The sequence below is a fragment of the Orcinus orca genome, chromosome 12, assembly GCF_937001465.1.
Source record: "Orcinus orca chromosome 12, mOrcOrc1.1, whole genome shotgun sequence".
NCBI lineage: Eukaryota > Metazoa > Chordata > Mammalia > Artiodactyla > Delphinidae > Orcinus > Orcinus orca.
Window position 1 is genome coordinate 27,801,836 of NC_064570.1, and position 21,320 is coordinate 27,823,155.

At 41.0% G+C, this 21,320-nt stretch overlaps 1 protein-coding gene across 5 annotated transcripts in view; it reads right to left on the reverse strand.

The window, feature by feature from the left end:
- Positions 1 to 19,597, reverse strand: part of MYB (MYB proto-oncogene, transcription factor) — a 35,044-nt gene extending 15,447 nt beyond the window's left edge. The window contains exons 1-13 of one of the 5 annotated variants that reach the window (XM_004263790.3): positions 19,160 to 19,597; positions 14,619 to 14,736; positions 12,521 to 12,592; positions 10,925 to 11,017; positions 10,460 to 10,680; positions 8,514 to 8,748; positions 7,103 to 7,183; positions 6,544 to 6,648; positions 4,993 to 5,247; positions 3,724 to 4,086; positions 2,070 to 2,212; positions 744 to 858; positions 526 to 651 (exon numbers count right to left, since the gene is read on the reverse strand). In XM_004263790.3, the coding sequence (XP_004263838.1) occupies positions 526 to 651; positions 744 to 858; positions 2,070 to 2,212; positions 3,724 to 4,086; positions 4,993 to 5,247; positions 6,544 to 6,648; positions 7,103 to 7,183; positions 8,514 to 8,748; positions 10,460 to 10,680; positions 10,925 to 11,017; positions 12,521 to 12,592; positions 14,619 to 14,736; positions 19,160 to 19,182 (1,950 nt within the window). In that variant the 5' untranslated portion in view covers positions 19,183 to 19,597. Of the gene's footprint in view, positions 1 to 525; positions 652 to 743; positions 859 to 2,069; positions 2,213 to 3,723; positions 4,087 to 4,992; positions 5,248 to 6,543; positions 6,649 to 7,102; positions 7,184 to 8,513; positions 8,749 to 10,459; positions 10,681 to 10,924; positions 11,018 to 12,520; positions 12,593 to 14,618; positions 14,737 to 17,425; positions 17,557 to 18,026; positions 18,893 to 19,159 lie in introns of those variants that run through there. The other 4 variants (XM_004263794.3, XM_004263792.3, XM_033406706.2 and 1 more) reach the window with 4 other exon arrangements.
- Positions 19,598 to 21,320: the final 1,723 nt, after the last annotated feature.

Consider the following 21,320-nt stretch of genomic DNA (forward strand, 5'->3'; position numbering starts at 1 on the left):
TTCACTTTTGTGTACAACAGAAGCTAATGCAGTATGTGAAGCAATATTATTGTGAAGCAATTATACTCCAATAAAGAGCTATTAAAAAAACTACAATGAGGTACAATGCCACACTCATTAGAATGAATAAAATCAAAAAGACTTACCAAAAAAATAGATACTATTAATTAGTTTCAATTTTCCATGATGTCCAAAAATTAAATATCTATGTATCAACCAGTCATCCATCCACCTATATATCAGTGATTTTAAAAAGTACAATACAAAACTGCTTCCTTCTCTTTCCTTTGTACTCTCTCACATGTTTTCTGTTCAAACAGGAAGGAAATAGAAGTGGCTCGGCTTCCCAAATGCAAGATTGCATGCCTACAGCTTGGCAGTACCTCGTAACTGCATCTTATATGAAAATCTTTTATGAAAAGTGGTGTTGTTACACAGTGCCTCCCCCCCTCCCCCAGACACATCAAGCTGCCCACAAGGGACAAAAACAGCAGGGTTGTTCCTTCCAAAGAATCTTGTGTTTACCTCTTGTTTGATCTTCTTCAGTAAAGGTGGTCCATTTTCTTGAAACTCAGCAACAATTCCAGATTCATCAGATTCCTGTTTAATCACATCTTGTAGGTCTTCTACTAGATGAGATGGTGTCTGAGGCTGAAGGGATGATTGGGTACATTTGTATCAGAGGAAAATTTCTGTCTGTGCTAATAAACCAACTAAACCCCAAGAACTTTGTGAGAACTTACTAGCATCTTCAGGGGACCATATTTAATTTCTTGAGCTGCGAGTGCATGTTTGAATGGTGTAGGAGTTCTCGGAGAGCTTTCTAGGATTGACCTTTTGATAGCTGGAGTTCTGAAACTTTAAAAGGAAAACAAGTTTTGGTTAAATATAAAAGAACATATGTCCCTTACATTTCTCTACCTATTAAATTTAATATTTTTCTACTGAATAGAATAAACTCATTGATATGGAATAGGGTATGCTGATGAATCATATATATATTGTTAGGGAAAAGATAATATGTACATCACATATTTCAAAATATCATACCACAAAACTAAGAGCATTAAAATATTTCTCATCTTTCTTTAATCATTCTGAAAACACATGTAGTACCCCTAAGCCTTTATAATGACCATAAGTATTGTGAAGATCTGATGTCATTTAAAAATCAATTTTATCTATTCATTATCTCTTATCTACCCACAACAGAAAACATATGTTAACCTTTTAAAGTGTATTTTATATTGGAAACAATAAAATTGCTTTTTTAAAAGGTTTCTTATAATTCTTATTGATGTTCTCTCCCATTTCTTTGAATTGGTTAAGGCTTTATTGACTATAAATGACTACTTAATCACTCCTTGGCTTCTAATCATTTAATTTTCCTGGGGATGGCAAAAGAGGTCCTATCTACAGATAAATTTCAAAAAGAAAAAATAAGATTAAAAAAATATGAACTAAGTAAAGAACCATACTCATTCTTAAGTTTATAATCAAAGAGGAAAGAAGGCTGAAAAAGCTTGTTTTTGGTGAAGAAGAAAAGGACTTATTGAACAAACAGAAAAACTGAATGGAAAAGTTATTTTAAAATTACCTTTGCATATATAGGAAATTTTTTTTTTTTTTTGCAGTACGCGGGCCTCTCACTGTTGTGGCCTCTCCCGTTGCGGAGCACAGACTCCGGACGCGCAGGCTCAGCGGCCATGGCTCACGGGCCCAGCCTCTCCGCGGCATATGGGATCTTCCCGGACCGGGGCACGAACCCGTGTCCCCTGCATCGGCAGGCAGACTCCCAACCACTGCGCCACCAGGGAAGCCCATATATAGGAAATTTTGAAATGAACTACAAAAGGTAATTTAGTTTATTCTCCTACCTTCTACCTCTAGGTAGTTCTAACATGCCCAGGACAGGCATATTCAATGTGGAGATACACATGACTATGTATATAAAAGTGGATCAGTAAAATTACATACATATAAATAGATCAGACATTTGGAGACTATATTCTATTAATTAAATATAAGTAAATAAAATAAATAATTTTTTTCTTGAAACAAGGACTTACATAGTATTTTCCTTTTGAGTTTTCACAGTCTGGTCTCTATGAAATGGTGTTGTAACAGTCAATTTGTGACCATTGAGAGGGGTGGAAGTTAAAGAAGGCATTTCCAAGTCTAAGTTTTCATGGTTATTGGAAGTGTTTAAGAACTAAATATGGGAAGAAAGAAAATATACTTAAATTAAACAGTGATTCTTTACTCAGCCCAATTTAAAAATGACATGTTGTTAACAAGTAGGTATGTTTTACTGGACCATTATATGAGATAACAATGATGTTAACAAGCACATAGTGTTTTATTTCAATTCAGCACCTGGGATTTGGAGTATGATTTCCAAGAAATAAAATCTAGAGTCAATGCTGAAAAACTTGCAAAATCCTAAGAAAACATTCTCAACAAGGACACTTGTCATTAAAGAGAATGAGATGCACTTCTTATTAACATTAAAGGTGTTAAAGTGATTTTTTTGGGAAAGTAATCATTTTTTTCTTTCATACTTTGTTTTTTCTCTTTAATGATCTAGGAACCATTATTATATAAAGTTGACATTATGTGGAAAATTCTTGAATAATTTAAGCTGTATCTCTCAGAACACTGATGTTCTGGGAAAGTAATAGGTGTTCCTCAAATGGTTCCAAGGTAAAACAAATTTGGGAAACACACATATTGTAATCTCCTCCTGGAAATTCACAATGCACATCCGTATATTAAAAACTTTGAGAGGTCCTGCAGTAAACAAACCATTTTAATTTTGTTTGATTCAGTGTTTCCCAAACTTATATACCTATATATTTAGATGTTTTTCTGGAACATCATTAAAGTCTTGTAGAACTAATATACTTCAGAACAGGGTTTGGAAAATACAAGCAAAAAAAGATCTTTTTTTAGTGGGCATATCATTTGCTCATACCTAAGTTGTTCTTATAACAGACTCGACAGGCATAATTGGAAAAATGTTTTAAGGTGCCAAATTATCCTTTAGCTTCAATTATTTTCATAATTAAGGAACACAAGTCTTTGATAAAAATTATAATTTCCATGCCTTAAAAAAGCTGTACGAAATAAGAACATTCATTGGCAAAAACTGCCAATAAAATATTATGGCACGACTCAGAAGAGCCAATGTTGAGAAATTGAAATTAAAACATACGTTGTTTTTTCTTAAGCATTTGTTCCTCATTTTCTCCCAAAACTTTTTCACTTAAAGATGGACTGGAACCTTTAAATTTTCTCGTTGCAGCTCAAATGTTATCTAAACATAATTTGGTTCCCTCCTCCCCTGGGTCAGTGAATCACATAACAATAAGTGAACAAGGAGGCAGAAAATCTGTTAAAGTTTTTAAAGGGATGGGAGAAGAGGAAGGAGTAGAAATGTTAAACTCTAGTGTTGAAGGAAATAAAAGCACATCCCAGGCAACTAACTCTCTTTAGAATCACCAAAAAGTCAGAGAGAGAATTATGACAAAATCATCAGTCCGTCTACAAATAGCCTACACTCTGGGAGGCAGTATGACTTAGCAACAGCCAGAGGCAACAACGGAATGAAATCAGTGAAGACAACAGTAATGACTCATTTGTTCCAAAGGATTAGTTTCTAGATTATTAAGGGTCAGGTGTCTGCTGAAAATTAGTAACAGCTGTGCAGAAATTGTGCTCTACCTGCGAGGGGGAGAAAGGTAGGCTTTTGACAAGGGAATGCTTGGGAGTTGAACTGCTGACGTCAGCAAATATCAAGGAACTAGAGTGTCCAGTGGCTATGGGGCTGGCTTGGCCCCGCTTTTTTCGAAGGATGACCCGTGGAATTGTGCTGGGCCTCGCAGGAGGGAAGGGCTTGGGCAGGTCAAGTGAACCCTCACTCAACTTGCGTTTGTTCGCCCTCCTGCTAGGCTCTCCTGCAGGCCTATTCACATTGCCCTCTCTTTGCTGAAGCTGGAGGGCTTTGCCTGCGTGGTGTTGGCTAGGTGAAAAAGCTGCTTCTTCAAAGAATTCAAAACTGCTGAGATCACCCCACGATGAAGGATCCTGAAACATTGTGGGAGGCGCAGAACTTTGAGACAGTGTGTGCATGATGTGTGCCATCATCTGAAACACAGCACTGAGAAAGAGATGCTGAACGCAAAGAAAACACCTGGCCCACTTGCTTGACCTCCTGAGAAACAGCTTCAGGATGAACAGTTGTTCTGGTACACTGCATGGTGCGTCTGCCATGCTGCCTCAAGGCTGGCCCTACCCTGGTGCTGCAGGGACCTCCTGGCACTCTATCATTTGCATGCAGTTCAAAGCAAAAAGAAGACTTTTTGATAGCACATTTTGGCAATGTTCATCCTCTGTCTGATGGGGGATGCAGTAAATGCTTTTTAACCAAGTAGGAAACAAAGGAAATGAATTGAGTGTCTGCTTTTGTGATACCGAATTCAAGTTTGTTTCACCAGAGATGGTTTGTCTCAGTGGATCCGTTGGGACTGGTAATCAATGTTTTGTGCAGAAAGCCATGTGCCAACAAATGAACATATTACCAATTCAAATATATTGAAAGATGGCTTTAAGCTCCGAGTGAACATAATTCTTAATGTGCTATCCAAAAGCAAAGCACAATTTTAGGGAAACACAAAGGAGTAAACAAAGTACAAAAAAACAAGTTTAAAATAATCCAAATATCATTCCTATTACCCAAGCTCTACTTATAGGTCATTAACTTTACTATTTTTAAAAATATGCATTTTGAAGGAAATATGGGAAAAGCTACCTTTTTATCTGGGTAGCCTAAGAAATCAGATATTGAAAAAATATATACACAGAAACTAAAGTCATACGTTTACGTTAACATATGCTAGTAACATGATATTCGCCATAGAAAATGGCAACAATTTGAGGAGTTTCCTAATCCCCCTTCCAAAAACATTAGCTTGCCTTAAAAATTCTACTTACAGAATCTATAAATTGAAGTGTTTCTGCAAATTCTAAGAGGTTCTTAACATTGTCCAGAATGGTGCCTTGGTGGACGATCATGCACCTGGCTGGAGAGGCGCTTTCTTCAGGTAGGGAACCAGGATCCACTGGCAGAGATGGAGTGGAGTGGTGGTCTTCCAAACAGGAAACAGGTGCACTGTCTCCATGAGGTCTGGTGTGGTCGGCAATGGTGGTGCTGTGCCACCCAGGGTAGCTGCATGTGTGGTTCTGTGTCTAAGGAGGGGGTGGGGGAGCGGGGAGGAAAAAGGGAGAAGGAACTTAGCAATGAAGTTGCACAAGGTATCAGATGCTGTTAGAGGAAAGATAAAAGTTGTTGCATCATCCAAAACTTGCGCCTATGAGACAGTTGTCAAGATGTTTCCTTCTATCAATGCAAGACCCTGCTTTTTAATAATGGTATAGCCTGTCATCTATAGGATTACCTTCACTGTCATCATTTTGTTAAAACTGCAAATAGAGGGATTATGTTACCAAGTACAACTCTCACGTGGAATGTCTTAAAAATCTACTTTAACATAATTTCCAATAGCATCATAAATGTTTGCTGCAAATTAAGAAGTGGGCTATTCTCATTCTAACCTACAAAAAGGCTGGAGGATTCAAGAGTTAGAGCTGCTTTTATTTGCATATATTCTTGTGGCTTCTACTCCTTTTTTAATGCTACAGATTGCACTGATGCAGTGAAGGGCTGCCAAATCAACGTGGTTAGGAAAGCAGAAGAGCAAATTAACAGAAGTCTCCTTTCAGCATGACCATGCAACAGGAGAAATTGCAAAACATTAACTAAAGTTAAAAAGTGGTCGAACTATCATATGCACATAATCATTTTATTATTTAACCAAAAAGAAATCTACTCCTCAGAATACCTACTGGGTATCCCATCTTTCATTCTCTTTGTTGGTTAATTACATACGTTACAAAGTGCAAGCTGCTTTCCCAGTTTGCTGCCCAAACACTAGAAAAGATGTCAGAATTCAGTAATGGTCCACACAGCTTTTGTGTGTGCAAACAAAAGAGAGACATTTATGTTGCTTATGGAGAGATTTAATATATATCTTTTTTTACATGTATATACTGGACATACATCAAATCATATTTGAAATTATAAAGTACGAAAATCTAGCTTAAAAGAATAATAGAAAAAATCGAATGAATAGGCACCCGACAGATACACAGATTTGTAAAAAAAAAAATTGCAAATTTTCATTTTTTCTCTGCTAGTCTTTGAATTGATTACAGTCCTTCTGAAGAAAAGAAAAATCAAGAATGAGAATCACAAATGGATATTGAGTTTCTATGGCAACACAAAAGGACTACTTCCAACTTAGTCAACACACATCGTGATACCAACTGCATTTTATTACAAGCAACCTCTAGTGTTTAAACATTGTTAGTGGATATACGGAGTCTTGATTAGTGTGATATTTAGAAGATAAGGGAAAAGATACAGAAGAGCGCTGGGGTCAAGCGTTATCCCCCGCCCAGATCAAGTAGGCAGTGACATCTTACTGGAAGTGCCTGCTGTCCTTTGAGTTCATTCTCAGTTGACATTAGAAGCAACTCTAGCTCCTTTATTCGCTTTTCTTTCTCAGGGTCTTCATCGTTATAGTGTCTCTGAAATTAAAAGTTAAGGGAGAAAAAAAGACAAAGATCTGGTGGGAAAGTGTAAATACAATGATCGTGGCCCGAGGTTCACGAGGGACCACACAGAACCCAAAGAGCCCTGGCGTGGAACAAACGCCAACGGAATCTGGCCACTGTAGAAATCTCTGAATGTTATCCCAGACATAAGGGAGGGATGTGAAACCTGAGGCTAGAGGAGATGCTGACGGAGGGATTGTTTCAACTTCTAACATCAGAGAACCTGAGAATTCTGGCACTAATTCACTCCGGAAGTGTAGCTTGCTGGCCAGAGCTTGCTGGCCAGAGCTCTGCCCACCTCCCCACAGCCCCCTTTTCTTTTAACTTCAGTGGATCAGGTGCAAATAATCGTTGGGATGAAAGAAACAGAACTGTGCCTTGAGTAGCTAATGAGTTTCTTCATGAAATGATCTTAAAATGGGCTTACCTGAATGGCTGCAGCAGCTGGCTGAGGGACATTGACTATATTTACATGTAACGCTACAGGATATGGGACGTGACTGGAGACCTACATCAAAAAGGCAAAACATATATACACTAATATGTATAAAATAGATAACTAATAAGAGCCTGCTGTATAAAAAAATAAATAAAATTAAATTTAAAAAAAAGGCAAAACAAACAAAGGCCGAGACATTCATGGTTACACGTGCTTCAGGGGACTTGTTGGCTTCCTGAAGTTTTGCTCTAGGACTAAGGAAAACAAACAAACACTTTTCTGATAAAATTCACAAAGCAAAATAAATAAATAAAACCCAACTCCAATTTGAAATTTTAGCCAAGCCTTTAATAATTGTTAAAGAGCTAAAGCAACAGAGCGAAAGAAATTTAAGCTCATCGATCCTGATAGGAAGTATTCCTTAGAGTAAAACAGAAAGAAAAATATAATCTAAAATACATTCACGAGTGTATGAAAGTTTTGATGGTAAAAACGGATGGCACTAGCTGTTTATAAATAAAAATATGTTTCTGTGAATTATTATGAGCTTTCGGAAAGGGTATAGCACCTCTTAAGATAGTTCATTCACCTGAGACCAGTCAGGAAGGTCTGTAGTCAAATATATGGAACAGACAGAGAAGAGTAAAAGCTACTAATATGTTTTGCATAGAATTTGCTTATGAGCTCTGAATTCTTGGATAAGTTTCACCATTTATTATTGCTGATTTTAAGATTCAAGTTTCTTGATTTTTTTCTCTTTATTCTTCTTTTCCCACCCATTTTGAAGATTTTTGTCCATAAATATAAATATCAAGAAATGAAGAAAGAATCACACCGATTCAAAGGAAGACAAAAGATGCCAGATGTCAGTCACAAAACTGCTCCTGATTCACAGTAAGAAGGTAAACACTTACTGAATGAATAAATTAAGATACTTCAGCTAGATCACTACCAGAATTGAACTTACAATCATCTGTTAAATTTCAGGGTCAAACTATTTCCTCTTTAAATGTAATATTACATTCACTTTTCATTTGAGCAGAGAAAAGTATTAGATACAACTGCACCTCCATACCCCCATTCTTCTTCAGCAGTACCTTGATAAGTAAATTTACATCCAAAAGCTAACTTCCCAAATTAGATTCGAAGCAGCAAGTTAGAAGCAAACAACTTGGGTTTTAGTCTGTACTATCTCTATGAGCTGTGTAACCCTGGACAAATCACTTAACATCCTCATTTCTGGATCCGTATCAGGGCTAACAACACCTACCCCTCTCGATTGATCGTGATCATGGTCATGTTCATGAAAGCTGAGAAGTATGCACCTGAAAGGTACCATTATTACCTGGAGCTAAAATAACATCTCTCTCATTAAACTAAATTCTGAGGAATGGCTTACGTTTTGTGCTTCAGAAACGTGGTAATAGGAATAGTCATTGTTAACTGAGGGCTGGCCAGTTGGAGGGAGTTGAGCTGAAGGTAGAGCATGGGCAAAACCCATCAAATGGCTGTTCTTCTGAAAACTTGTGGCCACTGGTGGCTGGCTGGCTTTAGAAGACTCCTGCAGATAACCTTCCTGCTCGACCTTGCGACGCATGGTAGAATTCCAGTGGTTCTTGATAGCATTATCAGTTCTGCACAGAAATATATCACATACACATTTTACAAACAAAAATTTCAATTCAGATTACAGTTAATTGACAGAAAACTGTTTCTAACAGAGACCCTTTCTTTTGGTCCACTACGAGTGTTTTTTTCCTTTTAATCGTTTCTGTCTTCTCTGCCTCCTAAAAATCATGCTTCCACTATCACCTAATTAAAAATTGATAGGTTTCTCTAAATTACATAATATGGAACTTATATAGTTTTCTATAAATGCTGAAATCTTTTAGCCATTTTGTTTTCTTGTTAAGAATATTTCCAATAAAACACCCTTCATGTTTATTCTGATTGTGATACAAGACTCTAATACAACTTAAAGTTCTGGCTGTTCTAGAAAATTACTCCTTTGAGTGTGGCTTAGCAGGGCCTACACATCACAACAGGCACTCAGTAAAGTTTGGTGAGCAATAATTACGTTGCTGCCGTTTCAGCGTCTACTCTTTATCTAGAATAGCACTAGCCAGAGATTTTGAGTAAAAAAAATTCCCACCTTTTGAAAACTACCTCAAATGGTTCCATAACCAGGCAAATGGAACCATAACCAGAGGCGAAAATGCAAAGTGGGATCCCGAAGGGAAAGAGGCTAACTCCCCAATATATTTTCAAACTGCAAAGCATTTTTACTAAGGTTTTTCAATTCTCAGGAAAACAGTTTCTCAATTCAAAAAAACCGTTTTAAGCCTCCCTTTTACTATTTCGATGGGGGTGGGGGAATGTATGCTAAAGAAAGAGGAAGTTCAATTGCCCCTTAAATTTTTGGAAGAATTAACAGCATATCCTTTCAGACCATATGGGAGAAAAGGCCTCCTTTTATCAACCTCTTGAATTCTCTAAGCTTATACTGAACCAGGAGGGAGGAAATGTTTCAGAACATCACAAGAGAACACTGCATAGACCATGAGAGCCACAGCCTTCTTTGAAATGACCCTTTCTCCACTTTGGGGTTATGAAGCTCAAGAATAAAAATATTTAAAATGTTTCCTATCCTACAATATTTTAATGTAAGATTTATAATTAGTATCTTCCAAACTAAATGACATCCGTTATAAACTGTTTAAATGGGGAAAGTGGGACAAAAATAAGCTTCCATAGATATCCCTCATAATGAGGTCATTTTCGTGCTTTGTTCATTAAAAAGAAAGCTTAACAATGACATTATTTAAAAACCTGGAAGCAGTATGATAATTCTAGAAATACAATCTTTCTTTATTCAAAAGAAAAAATTAAGCCAAGTGGTATAATGAAATGAACATGGTATCAGGAAAATGGTAGCCAAATTCCTTCTGGTCACTTAACAAGCTGTGTGAACTCAGACCAAAGACAAACTGTCTACCCTTGGTTTGCTTCTATGTGTTTAGAGTTTCGTAGTTTACAAAGTGCTCTGACATTTGTTTTACTTGATACTAGCATTGGCCCTACGAAGTAGGTTATACCCCGTTTTGCAAATGGGGCAACTGAGGCTGAGGAAAGTTGGCCCAAGCTCACTGTTGGGTGGATTCTGGAAGTCCTCAACCAGGTAAACTCTAAGATCTCCTCCAGTTGTAAAAGTTATGGATCTAGTTTATCTTGTGAAACATTTACCATCGATAAAATGTAATTCACTCACCATACATTTTAAAGCAGAATGTTCAATACCCACTCCCTCATTCTTCCCAATCAATATATTTTTTGACATATTATTACCGTCCAGGCAGTAGCTTTGCGATTTCTGCCCATCTGTTCCCCAGTCTCTTGTGTGCCTGGTAAATAATTCTGTCTTCCTCTTCTGTCCAGGAGGTTTTCTTAACTTCTGGATTCAAGTGGTTATGCCACCTCTCCCTACATTGTTTTCCAATTCTCCCCTTTAAGTGCTTGGCAATAACAGACCAACGTTTCGGACCGTATTTCTGTACAAGCTCTATCACCTTCAGATAAACACACAAAAATAACCTATGTTTTAATGTTATGTAATGAGTCAGTGTAATCATTCTTCATGTTACAAGATCTTTAGAATTTCTAAAAATCCTCTTTCATTCATGGGAAATATGGGAATGGAGTCCTCTGCTTCCTGTTTGCACACTTTACCTGTTTCTTCAAGTTGGGAAACAGTCAACAATGTTGGGGAATATTCATAATTGTGATTCACACACCAACGGAGAAAGAACTTACTCTCTGATCTTCTTCTTTGGTCCAAGGACCCTTGATAAGCTCAGGGTTTAGTACTTTCTGCCATCGGTGCTGGCACTGCACATCTGTTCGATTCTAGGCAAATAAGATAAAGTGTGCACTGTCATACAGATACGATGTGATAAGCACATGAAGACTGCTGTAATAAAAATCACACACGGACAATATGCAGTGAAAACATTCAAGAATATAGTTTAGGGCATATCTGGAGAGCCCATTATTTACAGCTAAAGAACATACAAAGAATATATCAAAGTTGCATCTAAAATTAGAAGCTCTGCATCCTCAGAGAAATAGTCCTGCCATGTGAACTAAAGGATCATCGTGCTGTATACCTGGTTGTCAATTTAACTTAACCTTAACCTCAGTGTATTGCATTTGGAAGTACCCACATGGATTAGAACTTCTTAGCGATTCCTTATTGATGTTGGACTTCTATGGAAACCCACTCTAAATGACTCAAGTTTGATTCCCATTCAAACTAAGAGATGTGCTTCAATTTAGGACCACAAGTGTTAATATTGTGGAAAGAACAAAGGTGAATAAAGATAGGCCCTGTTTTATAAGAGTTTATAGTCTGGTAAGAAGTAAAAGACAAATATATAATTAACTAACAGAGGGCAGAATTTGATTCATATGCAAGAAGAGACCAAAGTAAAATGATATTGGGGTGGAAAAAGGAGCATCTTCTGAGGAGGAGAAATTATGTTTCCTTAGAAGGAGTACAGAAAAGCTCTTGGCATGGACTTTGAAGGATGGCTAGAACATTTTAGGAGGTGGCATCACCAGGGACAAAAGCCCTCAGGAGGGAAAGCAGAAATGAATTCAACCAAACCTGCTTACAGAGGGGAAGTAGGAAACAGAACTGGGGCTGTAAGTTGAGGCATATGGGAAGGCCCTCATGTGCCAGGCAGTTTACCTGATGTGTGAGACTCGAAGTTACTGTTGCTAGTTTTGAAAAGTAAAGTACAGCTGCATTTTATGAAGCTCCATCTGTCAGTGGTGTCTGGAATGTATGGGAAAGTGGAAAGCTACAAGTAGGAAAGCCAGTTATGAAGGCAATGCAATCGGCCAGAGAAGAGGGAAAGGGGCCGAACATACGGAACGGTGAGAAGAATAAACAAAGGAATCCCAGATTCCTTAATCCTCGCTTGATTGTAGGGGATGGGGGAGTATGATAAGCCTAAAGGAATGCCAAAATTTTAAACCAGGGTACCAAAATTATGGCTATTGAAAAAATAGGAAATTTAAAAGAAGCTGACTTGGGGGAAGTACCATGAGTTTAGTCATCTACCATACAACAAATCATCAAAATGCTAATTTATATTATTCTAAAAAATTAAAAGATAAAATAAGAAGCAAACGTTTAAAATACATTGTAAAAATCCTTTAAAAATATATTTAGAAATTTTAATTATATGCATTACAAAAGAAATATAAGTTACAGATAAGGCATTTCTCCCTTACTTCTTATATACAAGCAAATATGTAATGTCTTAATATCATCTCCTACAATATCTTATTTAAATCTTTGGGAGAAGATTTCCTTTTACAGAAAGAAAAAAATTACTAACTCACCGGGAGATAATTGGCAATAACTTTCCAGTCATCTGTTCCATTCTGTTCCACCAGCTTCTTTAGTTTTTCATCCTAAGACATTTAAAGGTAATCCTAGGATATCAGTCATTTACTGTACAACTCTATTCAAGTTAGAGTTAAAGGGGAACCAACCCCTCACCAAAAAAAATCTCTCAAAAATAACCAAATTCAACAAATATTAAGGTGATATACTGGTTTACAGCATAGATTTATTTAGAGTCAGACCAGAGTTTGAATCTTAACTCAGCTACTGATTAGCTGTATAAACCTGGGTATATCATTTTGCTTTTCTGGACATTAGTATTGTCATCTGTACAATGGAAACGATGATGTCAGCAGGGTTATTTGGGGATTATATGAGTTAATTACGCAAAACTTTAGCATAATGCCTGGCGCATTGAATGTTTAACATATGGTAACTTTTAAATTTTTACTTTGTGGGAAAAAAGTAATGAACGCCAGTGTTTGACGTAAGAGACACTGAACTATTAGCAATAGATAGACTCTCAGTAAGAAATAGTTCAAGCTCTAGTCTAACATTTAGTAAGTTCAACCTCTTTCATATAAAAAAATGTAAGATCACTTTTCTTAATTACACCCGAAGGCATGTATGATGTAAGAAAATCATTCAGCTTTTGTATGAATGTGTTGACAATTTAAATGAGACCAAACTTATTAGAACACAGAAGACGCTAAACGTCAGGGTGAACTCTTTCAGTTCACAAGTGTCTTTCCAAACATGTTCAAGCAAAAGAGAATCCTCATGTTTCTGCAAAGGTAACTTTCACACACAATGTGAGTCCTCGCTATGACACAGTCACAGCAATTAGGAAACCAGTGTTACAAACAGAACTTCTAAATCGCTGAGAATCACCCAAGTGCACAATTTCCATAGGTAAATTATGGATTTCCTATGGACCTCACTGGAAATCCCGTCTGCCTGTCAATCAGAGTTCTGGTTTATGTGAAGGAGGACAGGATGAAACCGAAGAAGAGTCAATACCATTTATTCTAACATGAAATCTTCTACAATTGGTAGCAAAATTTTTTTAAAGAACTTGGAAGAAAAAAGCAACTTTTCTCTTACATTAATAATTTTGCCTCCTAAGCATTTTTCCATTCCCATAGAGATCAAGATTTGATAAGCTAGCAGACAAACAGAGGTGAGAAGGAGACATACCTCCATCCATTTTTGAATGCTTTCAGAACAGACATCCACATATATTCCTCTGTGTAATATTATATATCAAGAATGTTAAATGAACCCATTATAACAAGACAAGTTCTGTGAGTGTTTTGCTTTATTCTTTTGTTTTGTTTTTGGAAATAGCAATTCATTCATTTGTTCAGGGAACATCTGTTAATATTCCACTTTGTGGCAATCGATTCTGGGTTCAGGGAACACAAAAATGAATAGACGTTTAGCTCTGCCCTCAGCAGACTTACAGTCTACTGGGCGGGGGGGCATATACATTACAGCAACAATAAATAAGAACATGTATGTATCCATTGGTTGGAGGACGAATCCAACCTGTCTGGGGAAGCCAAGGATGGCTTCACAGAAGAAGTGATGTCTTCACAAGTGATGAAGAAGTAGTAAGGGGCTTCCCTGGTGGCGCAGTGGTTGAGAGTCTGCCTGCCGATGCAGGGGACACGGATTTGTGCCCCGGTCCGGGAAGATCCCACATGCCGCGGAGCGGCTGGGCCCGTGAGCCATGGCCGCTGAGCCTGCGCGTCCGGAGCCTGTGCTCCGCAGCGGGAGAGGCCACAACAGTGAGAGGCCCGAGAACCCAAAAAAAAAAAGAAGTAGTAAGAATTTGTGGGGCAAAGGGACAAGAACAGAATAGGCAGAAGGAAACACAGATAAAACAAAGTGAGGAGGGGACCTTCAAACAACTGCAAAAAGTTTGGAAAAGGATGGTATAGTGTCCATGTGGGGGAGTGGTGAGGCAGGCTAGGATAAGAGTCAGAGAGCCCGCTAAGGAGTTTGAACATCTGTAGTTTAGCTGAAATTTTGTCCTTTATAAATGGATGCACTCTAGGTTTTTCCCCATGTTTTGATTACGTGATTAGTTACCTCTTCCCTGGTCCACCTAGTTTTCCCCAAGTGACGCTTTCCAGACTTGGGAAGCAGCCCATCATAATCATGGTCACACATCTCAATGTCTTCATCATCCTCGTCACTACTGTAGATGCTGCAGAAATAAAAATGGGCAGATGTGGACTGAAACAAGAGGATTCAAACGACTGGATTACAAAACTTACACCAAAACTCCTCAACAATCTTTTCAAAGGTTACGAAGATAAAACTTTGAAAACTTGCATAACGAGACTGTTTTTGGCACTCTGTTGCTCTAGGATTGTAAACTGGTTCTGCTGTTATTGGTATCCACAGATACGGCAAAGGACCTGGTACTTTCTATTGCTCTGCGTGTTTAAACCTGCTGTTAATGTTAGACCAGTGACAAGTTACACAATTGGCAACCTTCCAACCAATGAAGGTTTAAGTTTAAAACTTAATGTTAAGGACAATAAAAGGAACGAGAGCCCATGTCCTTTACATAAGTACACTCGCAAAACCTTTGGTATACGTCCCATCATTTAAGTAATATTTCCCAAATACAATTAAAAAAACCTCAATTATGTTATCCTAATGGGACTGGTGTTTTATTAAGAGAAAAAAATTCAAGAAGTAATGCACCCAACAATGTAATTATAGTCATCCCTTAAAGATTAGAAGATTAAGAGAATCTAAAAGGAAAGGATTTAAAAACCTGACAAAGGATAAATGATCAAGTGATCAAACTGCTTTGTAGATAACATTAATACCAAACAGTTCAAAACTCCAGGCCAGGTTGATCCAACTTGTGGCCACGTTTACAATCCTCAGTTTCCAGAGTAACCAAGTGAATAATTAGGCCACATGATAGTCAGAATCTTACTCATGTTTTTTCTACCTCTGACTGAATGGTTTTTGAAAGATCTTAAAATGTACCTAATTCAAAACTGAGGGATTCCCCCAGGTGGGTTTAAAAGGAACCCATTACTGTTTTCAAAAGAGTTTTTTCTTTTACCTACTTGAGCAAAACTATAAATTTTGATGACTTTTGAAGTAACTTTATATGTAATGTTTATTAATGGATAGGTGAGAGTCATTTTACAGCAAGTTTACTTTTAGTTATAATTTTACTTATAAAACTTAAGATATGAGGAAAAATTATACTATCTTTAAAAATTTACTAAAATTTATAATTGTAATATTGAGAATTCCATCAAACTGAGAACGATAAAAATAATGATATAAAGCAATATCATAATGCAGATCATTATTCTAAAAGGAAAATGTATGTTCATATCAGGTTTTGTCTTCCAAAAGTAACTTACAAGTATATATTACCCATCCCTTACCAGCAAGCAAAAATGCTTACCCAAAATCCTGAATTTGAGGTTCTTATAATTTAAAACTATTATTTTGGGAAAGAATCTGAAGGTCCAGGATGCATAGCGATAAGTAGGATGTGATCCAAACTTAAAACGCCACCACAAAAAAGACCACTAAACTGTGTTTATAATCTATAACCATCTTTCACTTAGTACCTATCCTTTTAAACAAGAGCCTGATCCTGTTTCACATTGTCAACAAGGGGCTCTAAACCAACTTCTGATTAAAAATTACAGTAGTTTCCCTTTAATAAAAAGCACAAGCATCATAAGGTGGAAAAAAAAAAGTTATAATCCTAGAGCTTTTGAAAGGTTCATAGGGAACTCCTTGGAAAGCCCCCCAAGTGAGGTGGCACCCTTGTGAAATATCAGGGATACCAAGAAAACCAGAGTAATCTGAAAGTGGAGTCATAGATTCAACTGAATTCAACTTTGGGGGTTTGGGTGGATCTGGAGATCACGTTTTCAGAACTGAGGACTATATATTTTTTTCAGGTTTTTATTAGTTATCTATTCTATACATACTAGTGTATATATGTCAGTCTCAATCTCCCAATTCATCCCTCCACCACCTCCCCCTTTCCCTCCCTTGGTGTGAGGACTAGGTTTTCCAAATCAGTAATTGGACACCACTGTCTGGGCAACAGATCAACACTCAGGAATAAGCAACAAATTCAGCTGCCCATAGGGGGCAGCCTACACCAGGTGAGAGAGAATAGACATCAAACAGGACTAGGGTTCTGGAGGCAAAGGTGCTAGTTCTGCCTCCACCTAGCTGCGTGACTTGGACAAATCACTTCCTCTCTCTCACGACCTCAGTTGCTCGCCTATACAAAGGGCTTGGATTTTACTTGTAAGGTATTTTCCAGGGCTAATAAGGGATAATTCCACATCTTCCATGATTCTTAAAAATTAAGCAGAAATGTGCAAAATCAGAGATGTGCAAAAGCAAAGTCTCGGGGAAAACTTGGTGTGCAACTTCCGCAGGTCCTGAAAAGGCCATGAGGGGAGCAGGGGGAGCCCAGGGCTGCTCACACTGTCAGCTCCTGGGTCCATCAGCAGGCTAGGCGCGGGTCTCGCCTTTGAGCTTTGCATGAGATTTCCTCGTTCTAAATTGTCCGGGTCGTCTAAGCATGATTAATTTCTACTAAGGACCTGAAATAACTTTTCCTTTATCTGCTCTGAGAAGATCTCAGACCCAACAGTCAGAAGACTCTCAAAGGCTGATTTCAAGCTTGATGCACCCGACTCCCCACCTGCTAGACCTGGTGTGGTTACAAGAGTACGACTATGAATATTACATTCTGTCAAGGAAACAAACCGTGCAAAGAAACGAAAAAGAAAAGAAGTGTTGGGGGTTGGGAAAAGGGAGGGGAGCGGGAGGAAGTGCCTTGTGGCCGCTACTGTGATTCTAGAAACAGGGTTCAGACTCATTTCGCTGACCTGGTTAATAATCCCTGCCGAGCTGACGTTCGCCTTGCAAGAAACGGCTTCGAGCCCGCAGCCGGGTTTCTCTTCCCCCTGAAGCAGGTTCAAGGCTCCCGCCCCTCCTGGCCGCCTCCCCTCTCTGCTACCTGGGAGCCACAGGGAACCTGCGCGGCCCCGCCCCGCGGGGACAGTCGAGAACTCGGGGCGCGGAGCCTCCCCCGCGCCTCCTCCCAGCACCCCTTCCCAGCTCCCTCCTTCTCCTATTCCTCCTAGTTTCCGCTCTCGAAAAAATAGGTGACCTCCGTTGCTCTACTGTTAAGTCCCAAGGGCGAAGGTGAAACCACTTAATGGGCAGCACCCCTGCCCCGCGCGGCCGGGCCCTGGACGAAGCTTAGGGAGCCAGCGGCCCCCCAAGTCGCCTCCCTTTTTCTCCGGCACCCGGCCATGCCTTGGTGCCGCTCCCCGCCCGGCCAGGCCCGGCCGAGGGTGCTGCAGCGGGGCCCACACCCACGCTCTTTGCAACTTCCTAGCTCTGCAAGAGGACCCGTGATCGCTGATTCGAAAACAAATAAGTAAAAGAAAATCAAAAAACCCGAGGAAAAGAGGGTGGGTTTACTTTGCCTCCGGGGACTTTTTCCCAAAACCTCCTGGCGAGGGTCCGTCCCGTCTCCCCTCCTCCGACAGGGCGACCTGAGGCTGCAGAGCTGGGCGCGGGGAGGAACGGCGACCTCGGCCGGGTCCACGTGCGCGCGCCGCGCCGGGACCTCTTGCACAGGGGAAGAGCTCCGGGGGATTGCGTCCCGGTTGCGCGGCAGCGGCCTTGGGTGCTGCCCGCCTCAGTCCCTTTCCGTTGAGTGGCAACCGTGACGGCCGCCGAGCGAGCGACTACACCCGGCCACCCGCAGGGAGCTCCGGCGCGTCCAGTCCGGGAAGTCCAGAGACTGGTGGAAGCGGGAGCTTCAGCAAGTGACAGTTCGGACCAGTCTTTTCCTCCTCCGCTCCCTATTCCCCTCCTTCCGGCCGAAATGTAAGGGCACTTCATTCAAGATACCCGGCGAGCCTCCCCAAGTGCGGTTGACATGTGCGTCGCGGGTGCGTGGGAGCGGGTGTGCAATGTTTGCTTTAGAAGTAAAAGCCTCGCAGAGAATAATGATTAGAACCTTCAAAACCAGGGCTTAAAACAATTTGCAGATGTAGAGACCCTTTCCTCCCCTACAATCTTCTTTCCAGCCGCCTGTCAGCTGACACTCTTCTTCGCCTCCATAAAGAATGAATGAAATTTACATGAACTACCTGCAGCTACTATACAATCCGGCATTTTCCCTATATCTGCCATATGCTCTGCACTTCCAAGTCCAAACATATCGCAATGCATCCAGCAATTACGCTGCGACTCCCTCGCCGACATCCGCGGCATCAAGCCAGGGACCTAGTGGGCTCCCCGGGAATGGTGGGCACCGCTCTGCCCCCGGCTGGAACGTGCTTTTTTCCCCCTAGAGAGAACGTACCCCCGTGCAACTTGCAAAATGAGCCGCAGGGCGTGCTTCCCAACGTCCTAATGTGTTTCTCGCATAGGCTCTTCCATTCATCAGTCCCTCGAGCGGCTTCTGCTGCCAAGGCAGGGGCTCTAGGTCCTCGCAGGATCTGACAGCCCCGCAGAAGATCCGGGAACCATTTCCCACCTGCTCTCCCGGCGCCTGGCGCCCAGCGCGCCCCCGCCCGCGGCCGCCCGCCCGGGATCCCCGTTACCTGTGCCGGGGTCTCCGGGCCATGGCGCGGCGGGCGCGGGGCTCCGCTGGGAGCCGCGGGAACCGCACTGGGCTGCCGCCTCCCGCTGCCCGCCGCCTGCCTGCGTCCCTCCCCGGCTGCGCAGTGGCGCTCCGCACCGCCGGGGCGAAGTTTCTCAGGAGAAAGAGGAGGAGGAGGAGGAGGAGGTCGCGGAGGAGGAGAAGGAGGAGGAGGAAACAGGTTGATATTAAAGTGTAAACTCTGTAAACAGAGATGCCATCAAACAAAGAGCTTTGGACACTCCCCCTCCCGCCAAATCTGGCGCCCCTGCAGTGCGCACGCGCCCTGTCCACCGCCTCCGCGGTAGCCTTGTCTGCCGCCCGCCGGGCTGCCCGGCCGGCGGGGCCGCCGCTCCCCTTCGGCTCTCGCGCCGCCGAGCTGCTCCTGGCGCGCTGCGAGGCCCAGGCGGCGCGCGGGCGGATAGCCCGGGGCCAGGGAGGGGCGGCCGGGGGCCGCGGCGGCGCCCTTTCCTGAGCAAAACCCGCTCCGCGGCATCGGCCGCGCGGGGTCGCGCCACGTCCCACTGATGCCTCCTCCCCTCCTTTTCGGTGGCCGCACCGCCGTCGCCCCACTCGGCTTGCTCCTGGGCACCCGAACCGAGCTCGCCGGGCTCTGCCTCACTGTCGCAGAGGCGGCAAGGGGGGTGGGGGTGGGGGTGGGGGACTCCGGCATTTGAGATTGGATTTTCTGCAGGGTTTAAAACTCAGCTCCCTGGCGATGGGGCAATGTTGGATTGGGGGATAGGTAGTAGGGGATGGGAGCATACGTTTGCATAGAATGTTTGGCTATGTTTTTGTTTTTGTTTTTTTTAAATAAAGATCATGTCTAATTTAACTTGATGACCAAAGACACTTAAGTACGAGTGGGGCTGGAGCTATCACCGCTCACACATGGCGCACCCCGGCGGAGCTTTCACTCTCCACCCAGATCCTGGAGCCAACACGCCACCTTCGCATTGTCACATGCCTTCATTCTCACCGGGGCACACGCCCGGCCCCACCCACCCTGCCCGGCCCAGGCGGCGCCCACCACACACCTCTGCCCGTGCAGAATGCAGCGCGCGCCCTGGATTACACACCTGCAAAATCCACAGGGTTCCAAACAGCCCGCCCCCAGCAGAACTCAGGAAACCCCACGTGTGCTTGCATGGTTTTAAAAGTTCAACAGTTTGTGATACGGAGGTCGGTATCCACGTTGAGCATAGTTTACGACTCTTTGTTTTACGAGATAAAAATCACGAAAGACCTTCGTGTTCATCTAAGTAGGGGCTCCCGAAGAAGCAGAGGGAGAATATAAGTGCTGAATTTATAAGGATTGATGATTGGGGGATTTTAGGGGAGTTTTAGTTTTACTTCCGTTTATACACTTGTACCATCGGGGATTTTTTTTTTTTTCATTCTCTGTACACACTAATTTATTTTTCCTTTAATCTTATAGGAGTTTGAGACTTCTGCTGACTGGGTTTGTGAGTGTCCCATGTGCCCCGGCAGTTCAAACTTAGCTCAGAAAGCATTTTTCTTACTAAAAAAGCATTTTCTTACTGAAATGAGTCACAATTTTATTAAATGGTGAAGCATGCTTGGTTTCAAGATTTTATCTGGTGTTTTAAACTTTGTTTCTTAACATTGTAATATAGTTTAAATCCTTATCAAAAAGTGTTAGTTTCTAGTTAGGTTTTAACATTCCTTTCTCCCTGAGGAAAAAAAAATAACACTGAAACAAAATTATTGTGAGATAATTCAGTTCACAGTCTTGAAAGACAAGTCACTTGCAAGTTAATATATTTTAAAAGCCAATGTTTATTTCTAGTTTCTATAATAAAGTTTCTTTCTCCATATCAAAAATAAACAAATTAAAAAAAAATACCTAGAACAAACATCTAGAACCCACCCTTAAAGTAACTGCATCTGTCTTTGGGATTATTATGAATCTAACTGGCATGATTCCCAAATGCTGAGCCTGTTTGGCACAATAAGAGTGTCTGAACCCTTCCCAAAGTGAGCTCACCACCTCTTTCCCAGGATTTTTAGGAGATGGAAGTGGTCTATGATTCTTAAACTCCTTTTAAGTAGAAAATACCAAATTCAATTTTATTTCCTTTATTCCCTTTGTGCATCATTTT